This window comes from Melospiza melodia, chromosome 19 (assembly GCF_035770615.1).
Source record: "Melospiza melodia melodia isolate bMelMel2 chromosome 19, bMelMel2.pri, whole genome shotgun sequence".
NCBI classification, from domain to species: Eukaryota; Metazoa; Chordata; class Aves; order Passeriformes; family Passerellidae; genus Melospiza; species Melospiza melodia.
In genome coordinates this window covers 15,393,766-15,413,383 of record NC_086212.1, presented here as the reverse complement: position 1 = coordinate 15,413,383, position 19,618 = coordinate 15,393,766, and the positions used below count along the sequence as shown (strand labels likewise).

Here is a 19,618-nt window from a genome sequence, read left to right as displayed (position 1 = left end):
CTCTGGGGATGGGGAGCAGTGGTGGCTCTGAGGACGGAGAGCAATGGTGGCTCTGGGATACAGAACACGACGGCGGCCCTGGGGCCAGGGAGCGATGGCGGCGCTGCAGCCGCTGCCCCCGCCGGCAGGGGGCGCCCCAGGCTCCGCCGCCCCGATGCGCGCGCGGAGCGGGAACGGTGTCGCGCGCCCGCCGCCGCCCCCGCGGCCGTTCCGCCGCCGCGCGCGCGGCCGGACGTGCCCGCCCGAGCGCCGGAAGCGGCGGCGCGCGGAGCGCCGTGGGAGCGTGAGCCCGGCAAGATGGCGGAGTGAGTGCGGGGCGGCGGGGGCGGCCCGGGGCTGCGAGCCACGGCCGTTCCGTGCCGTGCCGTTCCATTCCATTCCGTGCCGTTCCGTGCCGTGCCGTTCCGTTCCGTTCCGTTCGGCGCCGTGCCGGCCGGGATCGGTCGCGCTGCGGGGCACGGGCGGGCTGTGCTGTGCCGTGCCTGCCGGAGGTGCCCGTCCCCTCCGCAGCGGCTCGCGGTGCGGTGCCGTGCGGTGCGGCCCCAGGCCCCGCGCGGTGCCGGAGCGGCGGGCACGGGCCGCAGTGGCAGTGGCGGAGGCACCGGGACCGGCAGCGGGGTTGTTGCTGTTGCTGTTGCCGTGCCCAGCCGGGTGCGCCGGTCGTGCCCTCGGTACCAGGCTCGGTGCACAGCGGGGTGGGCGCTGCGGTGCGTGGGGCACTCAGCAGTGGCTCCGGGAACGGGAGCCTGCCGTGTTTGTCTGATCGGACTGCTTGTGAAGCACACCGTGAGGAGCCGGTCACCGGCACGAGCTCCGGGTGATCTGGCGGTGGGTCGGTGTGTGCATGTCTGAACTGGGCTCTGTCGTGCTGCTCCCGTCCGCTATAATCACACATTGTGTTGTCCTGACAGGTCTGCAAATGCCACCCACGAGGTCATCAATGCCACCCTCCACACTCTGCTGGCCGCCACTACCAAGCTGGTGGCACCTACGCCTCCCAAGCCCATCCTTCCAGTTCAGACTGGAGTCCAGGCACAGCAAGAGGAACAGTCCAGTGGCATGACGATTTTTTTTAGTCTTCTTGTTATAGGTGAATGATGAATTGAAAGTCTGTTAATCTCTGTTAACTGTACTCTGTGTCTGAGGACATAGGCCAACTCAAAATCATAGTTATTATTTCTCCTCTGGTTCTCTCTGAGAAGTGGCATTTTGTGCAGGCACAGGGGTTTGGAACATTTGTGGTGATGGAAGCCACTGCTTACACTGGTGCTTTGGTTTATTGTCAAAGTGAAGTCTACTAAATCATTAGAAGTTTGTGTATTTTAAAAATACTACTTAAAAGTATATTTTACTCTTTTCCAACACTCCTGAATCTCCATTCTTTTCCCTTCACAGCAATTTGCATCATATTGGTGCATTTACTGATAGAATACCGGCTTCATTTTTTACCAGAGAGCGTGGCTGTTGTTTCCTTAGGTAAGTAACCATGACATTTTTATGTTGGATTTGTGTTAATCCAGGGACTGTCAGTAGTGTGCACTGGAGATGTTACGAATATGAACGAGGCCAAACTTCCTCTGGAGAAAGAGATTCTCGTTTATTAAAACAGCTGCCAGGAACGGAGTACCCAGGGTAAGCCCAGGCACCCACAGAGCAAGCCAAACCAGAACAGTGCGCTACCCCCAAGTGCACTGGGCTCTCCCCACAATACAAGTTTCTGAAAAGAACCACCCCGAGCCACGGAACTGCCCCATTTATAGTCCCCCTCGAGGCCAGGATTGGTCCATTTTGGATCCGCATGGTGATTGGTCCGTTTTCAGGCTTCCCATTGGTCTTTACCACCATTCATTCCGGACCAATCGTTCTGCAGGGCTTCGAGTGATTGGTCAGATCTTCCATCCAGTCCCTCTTCATCCTCGCCTTGCGCCGCCAGGCCGCTGTTCCGCCAAACCTTGGGCCCTTCTAGAACATTCTAATAACCCCCCCTTAACATAATGCAATTAATATAACATAATTAATACACTATAATTGAACTATACCCTAATTTAACTTTTACCTATAAGAGAGATAATGCTCTGTTGTGTGTTAGCCATCACTAGAAAGATACGGCACACTGAATGCAGTGAAGAAAACAAGTAATTCTCAGAGTTAAATTGATTGAATAAATAAAGAAATGAGCATACACACAGAGACCGGCCCAGGAAAATGACACCTGTAGGGATGTCACTGCCTGAGTACTTTGGCATCTTCCTCTGGTTTGCATCCTCAGGGCAGGACAAGATGTGCAACACCCCCTGGTCATGAGGCTCCAGCCTTCCCTTTGAGCTGCTACATGAGTTTATATTGGTGTTGGCAGATTTATGTCTGAGTGTGGGATTTTAATGTAGCTGGGGACTGCAACTGTCCCAAAAACTCACCTGGACTGCCAGACCCTTAACTGTCCCAGCAGTACCATGACAAGAGCTTTTCCTATGGCTAGGGCTACAAGAGTGTCATGCTTCATGGAGATCAGGTGTGTACTTCATTTTGAATAAATTTGGAGTATTTCTGAGCCTACAGTTTCATGTCAAGGTAATTTAATTTATTTGTATGCTGCTGCTCCTGATTTATAAATGTGTAATTGAGGAGCAAATCAGGTAAAATATTGATTATTTTCTCTACTGTATTTTTCTCTAATATTCATTATTTTCTCAATGTACTCTCAGCCTGGTGGGAGTACAGCACCTGTGTGATCCCTGCAGCTGCCAGCACAGTGACCCTCTGGTCCTGCTAATGCTCTGCACAGCTGCAAGAGCACAGCTTGAGTTTCAAGTATCCAGTTTTGCCAGCAGTGCCAGAAGTGAGGTGTGTCCTGTTTTGACTTGTAAATTTAGCAGTCCTCTCAGGAAGTTATTGAAGGCTAATAAAAGTGGCAGCAGAGAAGAGAGATATGATTTTCACAAGTGTTTTTCCATCCATTGTCTGAGCTGCTCGGAAGCTTCTGGTTTATGTTTCCTAGAGGGTGTGTCTCTCCTGGTGGACAGGGTGGGAGTGCATTCTCTGAGGCTGGGTTTTGATCCTCATCCTTATAAGTTGCTGGAATTTTGTTGGTAAAAATAGTTTCCAGAAATGTTTTTTCTCTTTGACTTGTTACTGAGTTTTAACATGTTCTCAGGAAAAATAAAGGTTGGTTGCAATAAGAAAATGCCTATAAAATTTTTAAAAAATGAGGTATAGATTAACTGGTGCAGACTAACCCTTCTAATTAACCCCTTGACAAAACTGACCTGCCTGATTTAATAGAAACAGCTGATCTAAACCTGCATTCATTCATTTAGTAATAAAGAAAGAGTAGTTTGTAAATGCATGTGGCATGTGAATGGCTGTCTGCATTCTGTCCTTCAAGGAACAGCAGACCTTTGATGTTGCTTCATTTATGTTTTCCTCTTCCTTTCCGCAGAAACCATTTCATGGAACAATTATTTCTCCCCTCTGGGACCGAAGCCTTCCCAGATCTTTGTATAAAGGAGGGCTTAGGCCTCGTGGCTTTGTGTGTGTGACACATCCATCAGCAGTAATCCATGTGATTCTGTTTGTGAGACTCTTTTGTTAGCTGCAGCAGGAGAGGAGGTCTCATGAGTCACAGAAAAGCACACTTAACATGAGTTACAGGAAGGCATACTTCAGGCTCCTCAGACACTCTGTACCTTTTGTTTGGAGTATTTGGCTTCTGTCCCAGTGTTTGACTGTGAAGTCTCCATTCTGTAAATTATAAAACACAAGTAGGCAGAGGCACAGATCTGAAATCTGGCTGAAGACAAGTTCCCTAGAACTACTTGAAAACAATTAATGACAGTTCATGAGTTATCTTCTTGACTTCTAGAGGAAATCTTGTTACAGTTTTATGTTTGAAGATGTATGGGAGGAAAGAGTGCTATAACCTTTAACCACCAAGTTTGCAGCAGCCTTGATAAAATTCTATCTTCTGTATTCACATTATTTCTACATGACTTAAACAGTGTGTAATTCATTTGGAAAATAGTTCTGACAGGATCTCCACCCTGATCAGAGTTTGTTGCCTTCTTCATTGCCAGAAAGGGCTATGATTTCATTCAAACAAAATTCATTTCTGTGGAGAAGACTGATTTCGTTTAAGCTGCTTTAACTGCAGATAATATTGAAGTGACATGAAGCACAGATGCCTAACTCATAACTTCCTGGTTCTTCAGCAAGCAAGGTGCAATTTCATTTGAGTGCAGCTAGGATGTGAAGTGGTTTTGAGTAGTTAAGCCTGTTATCTTTCTGACCCAGTGAGCATCACTCTCTCGGTAGGTCTGTTTGGAGCTGGGATATCCCAAGAGACAATCTGTTGTGCAGGGAAACTGCAGTTATGTAAGGTATTGGAAACTGGGTATTTGGGGATTAAACCCAAAACCACTCAGTGCTTTCATGGTTTAGGGATGAAACTAACTTGCACTATGTTTTGCATTGTTTTCTTCTTCTAAAACTTGGAGAGCTGATAAACAGTGACACATTTTGTTGCTATTTCAGAATGTTTTCTTATTCTCTCCTAGGTATCCTTATGGGAGCTTTTATAAAAATCATAGAGGCTCAAAAGCTGGCCAACTGGAAGGTATAGTTGTAACAATTAATTTTTAAATGTAGAAAAGTCCCTCAATCTTACAAAAAAGGCTTTGTAATACTTGGTGTTTTAGAGGGCAAGTCCTGGCAGAAGTTTCTCTTGAGAGCTGAAGTCTCCATTGAAGGAAGGATTTTGCCTCCTACTGTTTCTCCACATTATCGAAGCAATGAACTCTTCACTATTCCTGCTTTAATTTAAAATCTTGCGGCATTTAAACTATGATTTTGTTTCACAGCACTGAACAATTTATTAGATCAGTGAACTGACTGAAGTCACAGTGATTTGAATTGCCAGTTCTGAACAGAATTTATATCTGCCAGCTGAACATCTTGGTCTGAGTAGTGAATTTTAATCCTAGCTTGTAATTTTATATTTCTTGGCAGTTATTGCCCTAAAGGAAGATCTTTTTCTCCTTAGTTGAAATACATTAAAATGCATAGATTTTCAATCTGATGTAGCTTTTGAACTACATATTATACTTTTATTTTTTTATCAACTAACCACACTGGTTCTGTGTACACTTGTTTAAACAATTACATAGCTCAGCAGTTGTGTTGAAATATTTCATTTTTACATATGAAGTCATTAGAAACAATGGGGGCTGCAGTAGTTAGTGCTTTTTCATTCATGATTTGTGTCAACTGGATTTGACTTAAAATTGAAAATCAATTAAATGGCCACAACATCAGCATTTTAAAGTAGTTTCTTACAGATTAAATAAAATAATCTGAGTAAGATCATGCATGTAAGAGAGAAAAAGAAAGCTTCATGCTCTGATTAGGGCAGTTGTTCTCTAAACACAGCAAATACTGATCACAGCTGATCAATTACATGGGGGTTTTCTGGGAAGTGTTGGTCACATCTTGGGAGGCACTGGGGAGTTGTGCTTGTTTGTGTTGTCAGCCAAGGTGGAAGGCCACAGATATCACATTATTATTTTTTATTTGAGTTATTTTCATTGTAATAAAACTTAGGTTTTAACATAGGCTGTTGTAATGTTAGATCAATAATTATGGACTTTATTACATGGTTTTAAATGGTTCTAGATTTACTAAATACCTTCTGTTTATCTGATAAGATAAAAAATGAAATATTTAACTGCAGGCTATATCCCTGTACAAAGCAAATCTTGGATAATCTCCCTGCCCTGAGAACTTTGCTGTTTAACTTCTGAGTGTTCATTCAGGTTCAGCACTAGGACCTTGTGCTTGCTGGTTGTTCTTGTTCTCACAGCTGATAGTGAGAGCCCCCGTGTTTTATTTTCCTCTGGTGCCATGCAGCACAAGCACAGTCCTTCCTTTCCACTGCTCTCATTCCTTGTCCAGCTGTGTCTCAGGTGTCTGTGGGGTGCAGCCCAGCTCTGTGGGTTTGCTGAGGGGCAGGTGCAGGTGCTGTGCTGGCAGGAGCAGGCAGAGGCAGCCATGCACTCACAGGGCTGTGCTGCACACCCAAAGGATGAGTTTGGTTTGCTAAGCCCCCAAATCCTACAAGATGATTATCAGTGGTACAGGCAGGAATGAGACTGTAAATAAAGACATGAGTACCTCTGTTTTGAGAGCTGGTGTTAGAACAGAGCAGTCCATCAGCTGTTCACCCTGGCTTTAAACAAGTTAGTCAGTGCTTGTGGAGGTGACAGCTCTGGGGGGAGCAGGAGGGAGGAAACAGGTGGGCACAGAGACTGGCCCCTCAGCTGGCATTCATTTGCCTTCTGTGCCTGCTCTGCCAGCAGAAGAACCAGGGTGCCAGGCTGGGGGTGCAGCATGAGCAGTGTTAGCCAGGGATGAGATAAGTGACAGAGACTGAGGACACAGAAAATAGCATCTTACCTCATGGTGGGTTCCATTTATATCACTGTGATGGCAAAGAGGAACCATCAGAACAGTCCCATTGAATTCAGCAGAAATGACATCTGCTGAGAAGAATCCAGCCTCAGGCCCCTCAGGTGGTGTGTCACCTGAGCCTGGTCACCTGCAGGGGCGCTGGGCTGATGATGTGATTTTCTTGTCAGGTGATGAGTTTTCCAGTGAAACTGCTTGGTCCCAGTTAACCTGTTCTGTTCCAACAGTGGCCAGGAGGTCACTGTTCCTTGGCAGTCCTTACAGATTTCCAAACTCTCAGATAAAGTGGGAATACTCTTTGTGGAAACAGGAAGATTTTTCCTTTACCATAAATAACCTGTTTCTATGCAGCTTTTTTGGAGACAGTAATTTAAAATAAGTAACTCCTAGTTTTCTGTCACTGGGTTGAAAAAGAACAATAGAAGCAGCAGCCCTGGAATAGTGTACTGTTCTTCAGTCTTGTATTTCATGATAAGAAGGGAGAAAGATTTTTCATTTTCCATCACTATTTTAATAACTTTTCTTTTGGAAGATTTGATGTTATTTCAATAATGATGATATCCCTGAAATTAAAATGATTTTTTTTTTTTTTTTTGCAGGAAGAAGAAATGTTTCGTCCAAATATGTTTTTTCTGCTTTTGCTTCCACCTATTATATTTGAATCTGGATATTCACTGCACAAGGTCAGTCCCTGCCAGACACTCATTTTGGATGTTGAGGTTTTGTTTGGAGCAGATTCTGCTTTTAGTTATCTCCATGAAGCTTAGGATAATTGCATTAAATTCCATTATATTAATCATTAGGGAATTGAGAGTGCAAAATTTAAACCCCTTCAGCCCAGAGTGCAGGGAGTGTAGCTTGTTGCTGATAACTGAGTGCTGGCAAGGTGTGGGGCAGGGCACAGACGAGGTTTTCCTTGGCTGGAGAGGTTCTTACCTCACCAGAGCTGTACCAGGGCTGCTGTGAAGGAGGAGAAGTGGGAAAGGTGGGGTCACTCCACAGCTAAAGAAGAGGGAAATGTGTGTGAGGTTGTGAGCCTTGCCTGGGGGCCCGTGTTTCCATGGGCATTTCTCACAGCTCCCCTCCTGGCCCAGGGGCTTTGGTGCTCCCTTGGGCAGCCTTGTGCTCCAGCTGTGCTGCAGGAGAGCAGGGAACAGTGGCCATGGTGATACCAGGAGCTGCTGCCAACACTGGAGACCTTCTCATACAAAATCACAAGCAATGGACTAGAAGCTGGGAAGTGTACAAGCCTTTTTCACATGCCCTGTCTCCAGCAGAGGGATTAACTTACCCTTTTGCCAGGTGGGAAATATGTCTGAGTGCTGATGAATATCCGGCTGTTTGCCTGAGGATTGGGCTCTTGCTATGGTGCCAGCCAGGGAATCAGTGCTGGGAGTCAGAGGAATTGCTGTTGTCCTCAGGAGAGCAGCAGTCTCTCTGGGCAGATGGTATGGATGTGTGTCCTGGGGTACCTGGAACCAAACTGAGCCTTTGTAATGGGAAACCCAGTTGTGAGTTTGAATCTAATTAAATGGAAACCCAAACATGAGTTTTCCCTCAGGCCATTTGTACTAATTTACTTATTTTATTCCTGTGTTCCAGGGTAATTTTTTTCAGAACATTGGTTCCATCATTCTGTTCTCAGTATTTGGCACTGCAATATCAGCTTTCATTGTAGGTGGAGGAATCTATTTCCTGGGCCGGGTAAGACTTACTGTTTAAAGCACTCCATTTTATCTGGCTTGTTGTTTGCAAGTCCCTTTTTCAAGAGCAGACAAATAGAGTGAAGTGAATTGCTGGGTCACACAGTGCAGTTCTCTGCTCTCACCAAGGCAGTGTTACACACCCCTTCTGTGGATATTGCTGGAGAGGCTGTGCAATCTCCCTCCCTGAAGTACTTCAGAGCTCTCTGCACACAATGCTGGGTCCCGTGTTCCAAGGGCCCTGTGAGCTGGAGGGCTGGGGTGGGTGACCTCAGGGGTCCCTTCCAGCCTGAGCCACTCTGACACAGCATGTCTGGGAAAAGCAATTAAGACTTGAGCTTTGCTTTTTTCTAACTTCCACAATCTTCCTGTTGGAAGGCTGTTCTAAAACCTGTGTTCTCTAGAGCCATCTTATACTCTACAATATTAATTTTGGTGTTTCCCATTGGCTACATATAGACACAGATATTTATCTTTTCTCTCAGACTTCATTCTGGAAGGCCAAGCATTGTATACTTTCCTCTTTGCCACTCAGATTTCTCCTCCTCTGAATGTCAGGTTACCCTTCTCACCTGACTCTGCTCTAGTTCCCTGATCTGGGGTGACCAGAGCTGTAGGAGTAGATTACAGTGGGAGGGCAGTGTTAAACTGGACAACATCACTACTGTGAATTTTTCTTCACAATGAATTCAGGATTTGATGAATAGTTTGGTTTTTAAGAACAGAAGAACACCATAGTTAATTGTGATTATGTTCTACCTATTCTTTCAGGCTGATGTAATTTATAAACTCAACATGACAGACAGGTAAGCTCTTGGGGAAATGGTGTAGTTTATGAAATAAAGCTTTCTTCAGGATAGCTGTAGGTGGGAAATGCACTGCAGTTGGCCCCCTCTTTTGGTCAGTGTATAGACTGCTGAGATTCAACATTGTATATGAAACTAAGAAATAGATGCAACACTTCTATACCATATTTATTACCCTTATTTCCAAATAGTATAGTATTGTATTCCATCATTTGCATTCCAGTCTATTCTGTTCTGTGCTCAGTGATTTCTTGAGAGAGATACTGGGTATTTTAACCAAACTTTAAGATTTGTAAATCTTGATTAGCTGGTATTATTAATACATGTGATAGGGGGATAACTTCCTTGTCCACATCCTCTCTTAAAAGACAGGGTAAATTTTTCAGAATCAATAATGTAAATTTTTCAAGAACTTGGCAAGTGGCCAAGTTCTTATGACTGGAAGGAAAGTACTTTCTTATCACTGTGTAGAAACTGTAACACAAATGAGCTTTGTTACAGTTGTTCATGTAAGTTACTAGGTAGGTGTTTTTCTTTCACTTAGTGTCCTCTTTTGTGTTCTCCCAGTTTTGCATTCGGCTCTTTGATATCTGCAGTTGACCCTGTGGCTACTATTGCCATTTTCAATGCCCTTAATGTGGATCCTGTGCTTAACATGTTGGTTTTTGGAGAAAGTATTCTCAACGATGCAGTCTCAATTGTCCTGACCAAGTAAGTGCATTGGAGCCACACGTGTTTATGGAAACAGTCACTAAGTCACTACACTGTTTTCTGTTTGTTTTTTGGTCTACAGTTATTCTTCCACCTTCCTTTGGAGCACATTGTGTATTTCACGTGTGAGGCTGAATCCTGCATGGTGCTCCTGTGTCAAAAGCAATCCATAACATGAACTGCACGGGCAGGGGACAGTAAATGGTTGCCTCATTTCCCTACCTCAGAGCCTTATCTCATTGACCCTAGATAATGGATTCTTTCTAATTCCATTCATGATCAGCTCTCTTTCCATGGAGGGTCCTGGCAGCAGGAGCCCCAGATGTGACCTGTCAGGCACAGCAATGTTCACCTTCCCTGCTGCTCTGTCTCTGTGCCATTGGCTTGTGCCCAGAGTGCCGCTGTGCCTGGCCAGCAGTACAGTCCATGCACTGGGGTCGTGTTCATGTTGGGGCTACAGACAAGAGGAACCTCCAGTATCCTTATCTGTTGCCTATGAGAATTCTTTGGGGCTGAAAGAGTAAAGAATGGATAGGTGTGTCTTCATCTTATTGCTGAAGCCAATAGATGCGACTGTGAATGTATAGAAGGAACAGCTGTGCCAATCAGGTAGTGAAGTCAGAGTAATTTTCTAATGGATTAATTGCTTTTATTACAGTTGTGGTGCTTCCAGTGCTGAAGGCTAAAAGCAGCCAAAAGAAACACTAGCTAGAATCTGTGTGTTCTTTGCACAGAATTGTCATTAAATATATTCCTGAAATTCAAAGAGGTTTCTTTCCTTTCCTGTTAAGAGCTGCTTTGTTTTCCTTCAGTGACCTTCTTGTCTCTCATCCACACCTAAATATTTGATGAGAGTTCTTCCTGTTCATTTGTTCTTCTCAGAGGATCACATGAGTTTTTAGCACTGTAAAATGTGTTTTCTTTTCCTTCTCAAAGTTTGAACATTGTTTTCAAATGCTGGGCATCACCATAGCCTATTTACGCCATTCTGGGATTCTTCAGAGGAGCAATGCTGGGTTTTTAGCAGAATTAGGTTTCCCTTTGGGGATTACACTGAGGCTTGCTTTAACATCTTTTGACATTCCTCTTGTTATATATATCACAGTAAAAGCCTTTTAAGAGTGGTAGCAACAAAGAAATTGGAGTCTTTTTTGTTGTTATGCTCAAAAGATGTTTGATATTTTTGGATCCAGGCTTAGAATGTATAACCATTTCTTTTTATTTCTCTTTTAATTGTATCTAGCACAGCAGAAGGTTTGACAAGGGAAAATATGTCAGATGTAAGTGGATGGCAAACCTTTCTACAGGCACTGGGATACTTTCTCAAGATGTTCTTTGGCTCTGCAGCACTTGGCACACTTACTGGTCTTATTTCTGCATTAATATCCTTTTTTAATTTTGGTGATATATATGTATACATTGGTGAACTGCAACTTCCTAGTAGTATTTTTCTCCCCATCTTCTCCAGCATTTCTTAGAGGATATTTCTTATTAGACATTATTTCGGTTTTATGTTAGTGTGCATGGGAGTGTATTAAAAGTGGCATCAAATTTTTATGAACATAATTAAGGTCTGAAATGTTGTATAATAGCTTATGTGCATTGGAGTGTTATAAGATATGGTAATTGTTTTGTAAATTCAAAATATATTAATTCCATTTCAATACCAATCCATTTTAACAAGCATATGGCTTCTTCTTTACATACATAAAACAGTTAATTAAAAAGAAAAAAAAACTGCTTTTCCCAGGGGCCTTTGAGTCAGCCCAGCTCGTTTGTCCCTATGGATCATGTGTAGGCAGCTGAATGCAGACACTGTTCTGTTGGATTTACCCTGGGTTATATTTTGCCTCTTCCACTTCCATGAATTGGTTGCTAAACAACCCAGGAGCTGCTGTGCTGAGATCAGGAGGGCTGTTTGCTATGGCCCAGACACCTTTGTTCCTTCTTGGGCTGGTTTAATGCTAGCTCTGACTTCACTGTGTGAGCTCTGGGCTGTGCAGCTGTACTTGGATCAGCTGGGACACACTGCCAAACACTTGGTTTGTAAACAGTAGGAAGAGAATATTTGATTAAATACAGACTAATTTCCCCTTTTGGTTCATCAGCCTAATTCAAAAACTTTGAAATTATTCCATACATCACAACAAAAGAGGGAAACAGATGTTTAACACGTCTTTGACTCTTATCTAAATTATACTAAGTCAAAGAGAAAAGCAGCTTGTTTGCCCTTTAGAATTACTTGTGCCTCAAAAGTATTTGACTTACCTGTTGTTATCAGTATTGTAGAGGCACATCAATAAGAGATCTTGTTCTGTGTCTATCTCTGTCTTCTGACAGACTTCTACCGGCAGTAGCTTCTATAAGACACATTCCTCTCATAAGAAATTACTAATCTTTCCATACTTGAGTTGAAGGCCAATATGTAGATTTTATTGGTTATTCAGTAGAAGTACATTAAGCGTAACCATTGTTTTGTAATGGAATGAACACATCAAAATATTTCTTTGATTTATTTTTTAGTTTACTTTTTCCATAACATTTCTGTGTGTACGTACTAAAGCACATTGATTTAAGGAAGACACCTTCCCTGGAATTTGGGATGATGATTATCTTTGCTTACCTTCCTTATGGACTTGCAGAAGGGATCTCACTCTCAGGTGAGTAGCAGAATGAGTTCTGACCACACTGTTTGGTATGTTAAAATATTTGTATTGCTGCAGAAGCAGGTTTTGCCTTGTGAGAAGATGACTCTGGAGGGTCTCAGCAGTAAATCCTCACAGAGTCCTGTGCTGACTGCCCCGTTCCTGCACAGGTATCATGGCAATCCTGTTCTCTGGCATCGTGATGTCTCACTACACTCACCACAACCTGTCCCCAGTGACACAGATCCTGATGCAGCAGACACTCAGAACTGTGGCTTTCATGTGTGGTAGGTGCTGCCTGCTATTAAATCCTTTAAGATGTTACTTGCATGGAGCTGTGGTTCTGTTGGGAGCAGCAGAGGTGTGAATTTGCATCCAGGCATTTGTGTGTCCGTGGTCCTTGTCTTTAAGAGAAGAGTTCCTGAGAGTGGAGGCTGGAAGGCACTCAAAAGTCACCTTTCCTGCCACGCTGGATAAAACATGCAGTAAATCTCTCTGCCATCCTGCAGGCTCCTGCTAAGATTTGCCATAAGATTGATGGCCAAATAGAGATCACTGACTCCTGTGTTCCTCTAGTCTGTTTTTAGTTCTAGGAGGTGGGGGTTGAGTGGTATTTTTTTATGTTTTTTAATATAAAAAGATACTTGCAAAAACAGTAACTTTACATATGGAGGTTTTTGGAAGTAGTGGTACAAGCAGCTCAGTCCTAGAGCCTTTCCAGTTCCTTTTGCAAACCAAGCCTTTGAAGAAATGACATGTTCCTGCATTACAAACATGTCCCTGATTTCTGGGGGCTGCCATGAATGAATTCTGTATTGTTTGCAGGAGGATGCAGTGTGATCAGGGAGTGGCTTTGCTGCAGAGGGAACTTAACCACTCCTTAGTGAGCACCAGCAGCTCTCCAGGGTTTGGTCAGGAAATCCTGTTTTATGTACTGTATGTAGTAATTAATAGCAGGAGTAGAAAAGATTTTATAGAATTGTTTATTTAAATGTGATTTCTCTTTTTCAGAAACGTGTGTTTTTGCATTTCTTGGCCTGTCAATTTTTAGTTTTCCTCACAAGTTTGAAATGTCCTTTGTCATCTGGTGCATAGTAAGTATTTACTTCCTTCCATATCTTTTTAGATGCATTTTTTGGTATTGGGGAGGGGGAAACACCTTACAGTTAAAAGATTTTAGAGTAGTTGTTATGATTTATGGGTTTTTATAAAAAATTCTCTGACTCCTTTCCTAATTCTTTTGTTTTTAAACCCATTTCAGCGTGCCTTAGTGCAGTGACTCTGTGGATCACCTGTTGCCATTATAATGGTTTAATATCAGTATGAGAAGTGTGTTCCTTTTGCAGTGAGGGCAGTGTGGGTCCCTTTCCAGCTGTGTACAGCAGTGCACACTGGCCCATTCAGTGCATGGTTCAAGGGAAGGATTGTTATCTACAGCTTCCCCAGAGAGGGATATCAGCACAGGGAACTGCTCTGCCTGCACTGCACACAGCTTCCCTAGCTAATACATAACTAAGGTGTGACACTTCCTTCTGGCTGGCATTGCTCTCTCAGGCATGATGCAATTGTGTAATTTTGGGGTGATTCATAAAGGAAAACAGCACAGCCCTTCAAGGATCCTGCTGACTAATTCTAGGATATTTACCTTATCAAGGTCTGTTTGTAGTGGAGCTTAAAAACAATGCTCTGAGAAAACCTTGCCTTTTTCTGAGTTAAAGTTTTCTCTGTGTTTGTTAATTGTTTGCTGTTAAATCAATAGTCCCCTTTTTTCTTTTCTGCTCTCAAAAGTGTTGCTTCAGTGTGGGGTATGTTTTATAGCCTTACCCAGGGACGTGTTGAGAAACAGGCTGACGTGTATTTGTTTGGCTCCTGGCCTTTCTGAGCAACAGGGAGACAATAGAAATACCCTATTGCCTCTTGGCTGCTACACCAAGGGACTTATTAAAGGAGCTGAACTGAGGAGCACTTTTACCCAAAGTACTTCTTGGTCTCCCTGGAATGTCTCCTGGGTTCCATTTATTTGTTATAAGTAAAGCAACTTGGTCGCCATCAGTGACAGGTCTGATTTAGTTTCAGTTAAGCAGACAAAATGTTTCAGGAGCAAAATTCCACAATGCCCTGTGCTGAGGAGTTTCTCTCTGTTCATGGAGCAGCACACCTGCCTATGAGCAAAAAGAACATATTCACCTTGCCCTGTAAAGCCAGCTGCAACTGGGGCTTGTGGATGTAACACATCAAATGGTCTTTGCTTTTATTTCTGTTTTTCAGGTGCTGGTTCTCTTTGGTAGAGCAGTGAATATTTTTCCACTTTCCTACCTACTCAACTTTTTCCGTGATCATAAAATCACTCCCAAAATGATGTTTATCATGTGGTTTAGTGGTAAGTTAAAGCTCAGAATACTGAGAGCCAGAAAAAATGTTTTATCTCTTTCATTGTGTGGCCCACTTGAGGAGGAACTGGTTTCTCATTGATTGGGCAAAACTCAGCTCATTTCACTGTTCTGATACCCAAGTGTAAGGAAATGTTCTCTTTCCCCTTTTTGCTGGAGGACTTTGCTCTGGTGAGGCCCACAAGAGCTTTTCTCCGTGGAGGTGCTTGTCTCTCTAGGCCCAACAGCTTCACAGTTTGGCCAAGAGTGTCTGAAATGCTCAGACTCGTTTAGGGTGGCAGCCCAGTGGTAGCAAATGGGCACGGACAGGATTGTGAAGGCCCTGTGGAGGGTGGAGGATTGTGAAGGCCCTGTGGAGGGTGGAGGATTGTGAAGGCCCTGTGGAGGGTGGAGAATCGCTGCTGGGCTCTCCGGGTGCTCAGGTGCTGCTGCTGTTGGTGACTCTCCCTTGCTGCCCTGCTCTCTTCCCTGAGGATTACGTGGTGCCATTCCCTATGCCCTCAGCCTGCACCTGGGCCTGGAGCCCATCGAGAAGCGGCAGCTCATCGGCACCACGACCATCATCATCGTGCTCTTCACCATCCTGCTGCTGGGAGGGGGAACCATGCCCCTCATCAGGCTCGTGGACATCGAGGACTCCAAGCCCCGCAAGAGGAGCAAGAAGGACGTCAATCTCAGCAAGACAGAGAAGATGGTTTGTTTGGGCTTTCATTCACAGCATCACTGGGGTTTGGGTGGGGAGTTTTTTCCAGTTCAGACATTTTTCAGGACTAGTACATGCTTCTTTACTAAAAAGTAAGATGAAGGCAGTAGAAAAAGCCAAGGTAGTAGGACAAAGCCAAGCAATATAATTTTAATATATCCCAAAGACAGAATTTGGTTAGTGTTTATACAAAATATGTGTTTGGACAAGGGAAGGAGAAATAATCTCTTAATTCAATCCAATTACAGGTTGAGCTATATAAATTAAAGTAATCCCTGGAAAAGTATAAAGCCGATGATAGAGGATTGAGTCATACACAGAGAGAAAGTAGTTGGTACAGTATGAGATGGAAATTAATCATAAAAGGCAGATGGAAATTATTTTGAAAAATGCAAAGGTCATGAGAAGGTCATAACAATGGCCCCCCTCTGACTGGACTTTATTTTAAAGCAATTTCTGGCAAAGCAAGAGATCTGACAAAGCCAAAAGCCACTCTGGAACCTCTTGTGCAAAAGAAGAGACTAAAAAGTATCACACAACATTTTTTGCCTGTTTCTCTCTAATCCATTGAAAAGTATATGCAGAGTATTGTTCTAGAGGATCTTAAGAACATTTTCTCTTTGTATGATGTTGGTTGTAGTCTTCAGAATGCCCTTGCACTGTCCACACAAGGAAGTGCAGGCAGAGTGCAGGGACAGGGCATGTTTGACAGGGCTCGTTTTCAGTGGGACAATGACAGCAGTGGAGCTTGCTGGATTAAAGCATTGTCCAGCTCACAAGAGAAAACCTGCACAGTCGAAACCTGTTCTCAGCAATAGTGACGATACAAAACATGGAACATTTGAGGTCTTTTCCCTTTCAGCATGGAAAGGGAACTAAGTGGCTCTGGGATTCAGTGGCTGAACAGACTCACAGTCCTAAGCCCTGCGAGGCTGGGATGGGGATCGGTTCCATATTGTTCCAGCATGACAACTGGTTGTGACAAGGGACACCACAGAGCAGGGGCTGAAGCAAGGTGGTGGTGGTGGAATGACTGCCACTTCTCTCGGTTATTCCATCTTTGTGATTTTTCTAGGGAAACACCATAGAATCTGAGCATTTGTCAGAGCTCACAGAGGAGGAATATGAAGCCCAGTACATAAAACGTCAGAACCTCAAAGGGTTTATGCGGCTTGATGTGGAGTATTTGAATCCTTTCTTCACCAGAAGACTCACACAAGAAGTAAGTCTTCCTTATCTTCTTGAAGAAGAGAAATTGGTCGAGTTGGTGGTTGTCCTCAGTGCCACACAGGGCTCATCGTGCAGCCACACGACGTGTTGGGGACAGTGGGACATCTGTGTATTGCTCATCATAGAGAGAGCAGCTGTAATGAGCAGCTGCTCTGTAAGTTGGATTAAATGAGCATCTCAGATCTCCCCCAGTTAAACTTGGTGTAGGGATTTGCTGAACTCGCCTGTAATTGTGCAGGGAACCATGAAGGGCATCAGGAGTCCCTGATGCCCTTCATGGTTCATAGAAAAAGCTGCTGCCACTCGGACAGAGTTTTTAAAGAGCTGTCACACACGCTTCCTGCCTCTTAATGTCAGTGGTCCTGTGACTTTGGAGCTGTGCTGTTGCTGCAGAGTGCAGTTTGTGTCTTGGAAATAGGCACCAGCATTGCACCCTGTGCTTTCCAGACTGCTCACTTCCCAGGGTTCTGGGGCTGTACATGCAAAACAACACCTGACAGTAATTTAACACTGAGTGGCCCCAAGGTGTAAATACTGTGCCTTTTTCACTCCCAGGCTTCAGAAATCTGAGGCTCCTTAGTCACTGAATTCACTGTTTTTCCAGTTTCCCATGGAAGCATTTTGGCTGTGGAGTTAATAATTTTGTGTAAGTACACATTCCATCTTCCTAGCCTTCTCAAAAGTACTGTTTTTCCTCTTGTTTTGTACTTTTCAAAAGTACCATTTCAGCACTTTCCTACAAAAACTGAAGTAATTTATTGCAAAACCAGAAAGGAATCAAAAACCAAAGTAAGCATCTGATTCGTAGTTGGTAGCCAAAAGCACGGGCTGCCATCCAGATTGCAACCAAAGGCTGGAAAAATAAGCATGTGAATCACCAGGGCAGGCCACAAGCTTCCCAGTGTCCCTGGGAGCACGAGGAGCAGAGTCAAAGCCAGGCCCTCCAGACAGCATTAGGATTGTTGAAACACAGAGCAGGACTGTCTGGAGAGCACAGGTGAAAACACCCCTCACCAAAGCTGTCATCTGTAGCAGTAATGATGTTTTCTGTTGGGAAGCAGGGGGGCAGTGGTGCTCAGAGGCAGGAGCAGTGATGTCCCAAGCTGTGCCCAGCCCTGCCCTGCAGTGCCCCACGGGTGACACGCTGTGCTTTGCTTTGCCCCAGGACCTGCACGACGGGCGCATCCAGATGAAGACCCTGACCAACAAGTGGTACGAGGAGGTGCGCCAGGGCCCCTCGGGCTCCGAGGACGACGAGCAGGAGCTGCTGCAGCAGAGCGGGGCCGGGGCGCGCTGAGCCCCCCGTGCCTCGGGGCCAGGGGCGCGGGGTGCTGAGCCAGGGCTGGGCTCCTGCACTGCAGCCTGTGCTCCTCGTTCAGGTGACACCCACAGCTCTGCTGCCGCTGTTCAGGAAGGGAAGCCCACAAGGGTCAGACGCTGGGTGGGCTCAAGGAGGAACCTTGTGCTCAGGCTTCACTGCGCAGCAAATTCCAGGCAGCCCGATGAAGGGCAAACCATCTGCCATGGAATGATGCCATTGTTAATGGGGATGGGCTTGTTCCCATCCCAAAACTGCTGGGGCCACACGCTGCAGGACAGGGCCGTGTGTGGCTCTGCAAAACAACAAATTGCACTTTACCTTTTATATGTATATAAATATATTCATTCACAGCATGAAGAGTCTTGACAGCTTATACTGTGAATTTGTTTCAGCACTAGTAAGGGAATCTGACTGGAGGAAATGTATAATTTATGGAATTTGCACATTTTGAACCCAGAAAAGATGCATACCTTGACAAGAGCAGATGTTGCACATACAGGGAATCACCTCTGGAAATGTAGTTTTGTCACTTAAGAAATCCTTGACTTCTGTTTTATGGGATTTTTTGGTTTTTATGGTGAGGGATCTGATCCACAGTACTGATTATAGCATGGTTTTGGGAAAATGGGGGTCTGTGACAGCACAGAGCTGCGTTTGAAATTGTAGCTCTTTTCTTTGGCTAAAGCCAGTTGCAGTTGGGTTTCTATAATTGGCAGTTGCTCCTTGCTGGCACTTTGGCTTCAAATCTTAGAAAAGAGCAGCTTCTGTTTTGCCTAATTTATGAAATGTCCCTAACACTCCAGAATTCACCAGTGGAATTTTTAAGCTTCAGTGGAAGCAAGGCAGGACATACGTGAGGAAAAAGAGCCTTCAAAATCTAATCCAGGTACAGAAAGATTAATATTGCACGTGGCTGAAGCAGCCTCTGCTGGGAAGTGCCAAACAGCTTCCATTAAGCTGTCCCATTTTTCTCTTATGCGTACACTGTTTCAGAATCCTTGTTATCACTGCATTTGTTCTCCATGGCCCAGTGTTTGCTCAGCATTGCCAACACCTGAACGTGTTTGTTACACATTTGCCATGGTGACACATGCAGCAGTTTGCTCCCACTGCCAAATTCCTCCTTGGTCATTTGCATATCCACTGTCAGGATGTGAATTACAGTTCAGCACCCAAATCTGACATGCAAATGTGCATGTTTGTTTCTGAAGATGTGAGACTTAGTTTTGGTCTGGTTTTGCTACTGAGTTTTTTAATCCACTGCTTACCTACGGAGAGAATAAAAGTTCAAGAATGTATTCCGAATCCTGAACCTGTTGTCTGAGCAGTTTTTCAACATGCCACATTGTCCCGTTCTCGGCTGTTTTTGATGGCCTGGAAAGGCTCGGGGTGGCCTTGGGACAGCCTGCGCTCCAAAGGACGAGAAGAGTCTTCAGGTTTCTTCTCGGTCTTCAGTGTTTATTAGTTTTTATCTACAAGATTTTCTCTCGGCCTGACAGAGGTCCGCACAGCATGTCAGCCATGAGCACACTGCGAGCCCCCGGGGTGGTCACTTATCTTTATACTCAAAACTACATAAAAGATATTTACCTATTTTCTCCAGTACCTTTCACCCTTATTGACAAGTGCACTTTTAGTAAGAACTAATCT

General features: G+C 44.5%; 1 protein-coding gene across 3 annotated transcripts; it reads left to right on the top strand.

Moving 5' to 3' along the window:
* The first annotated feature begins 250 nt into the window (after window positions 1-250).
* SLC9A8 (solute carrier family 9 member A8) lies at window positions 251-19,280 on the top strand. 3 transcript variants are annotated; one of them, XM_063172665.1, is made up of 16 exons: window positions 251-305; window positions 912-1,090; window positions 1,396-1,476; window positions 4,554-4,612; window positions 7,059-7,142; window positions 8,062-8,163; window positions 8,934-8,968; window positions 9,536-9,679; window positions 10,923-11,061; window positions 12,234-12,339; window positions 12,495-12,611; window positions 13,336-13,418; window positions 14,593-14,704; window positions 15,188-15,408; window positions 16,493-16,639; window positions 17,813-19,280. In XM_063172665.1, exons 1-16 carry the CDS (start codon window positions 298-300, stop codon window positions 17,942-17,944), a joined length of 1,749 nt encoding a protein of 582 aa, XP_063028735.1. In that variant the 5' UTR covers window positions 251-297; the 3' UTR covers window positions 17,945-19,280. The 3 variants fall into 3 exon arrangements, with proteins under 3 accessions (XP_063028735.1, XP_063028736.1, XP_063028737.1); XM_063172666.1 differs by lacking the exon at window positions 17,813-19,280 and adding an exon at window positions 17,252-17,785; XM_063172667.1 differs by lacking the exon at window positions 251-305 and adding an exon at window positions 690-828.
* Window positions 19,281-19,618: the final 338 nt, after the last annotated feature.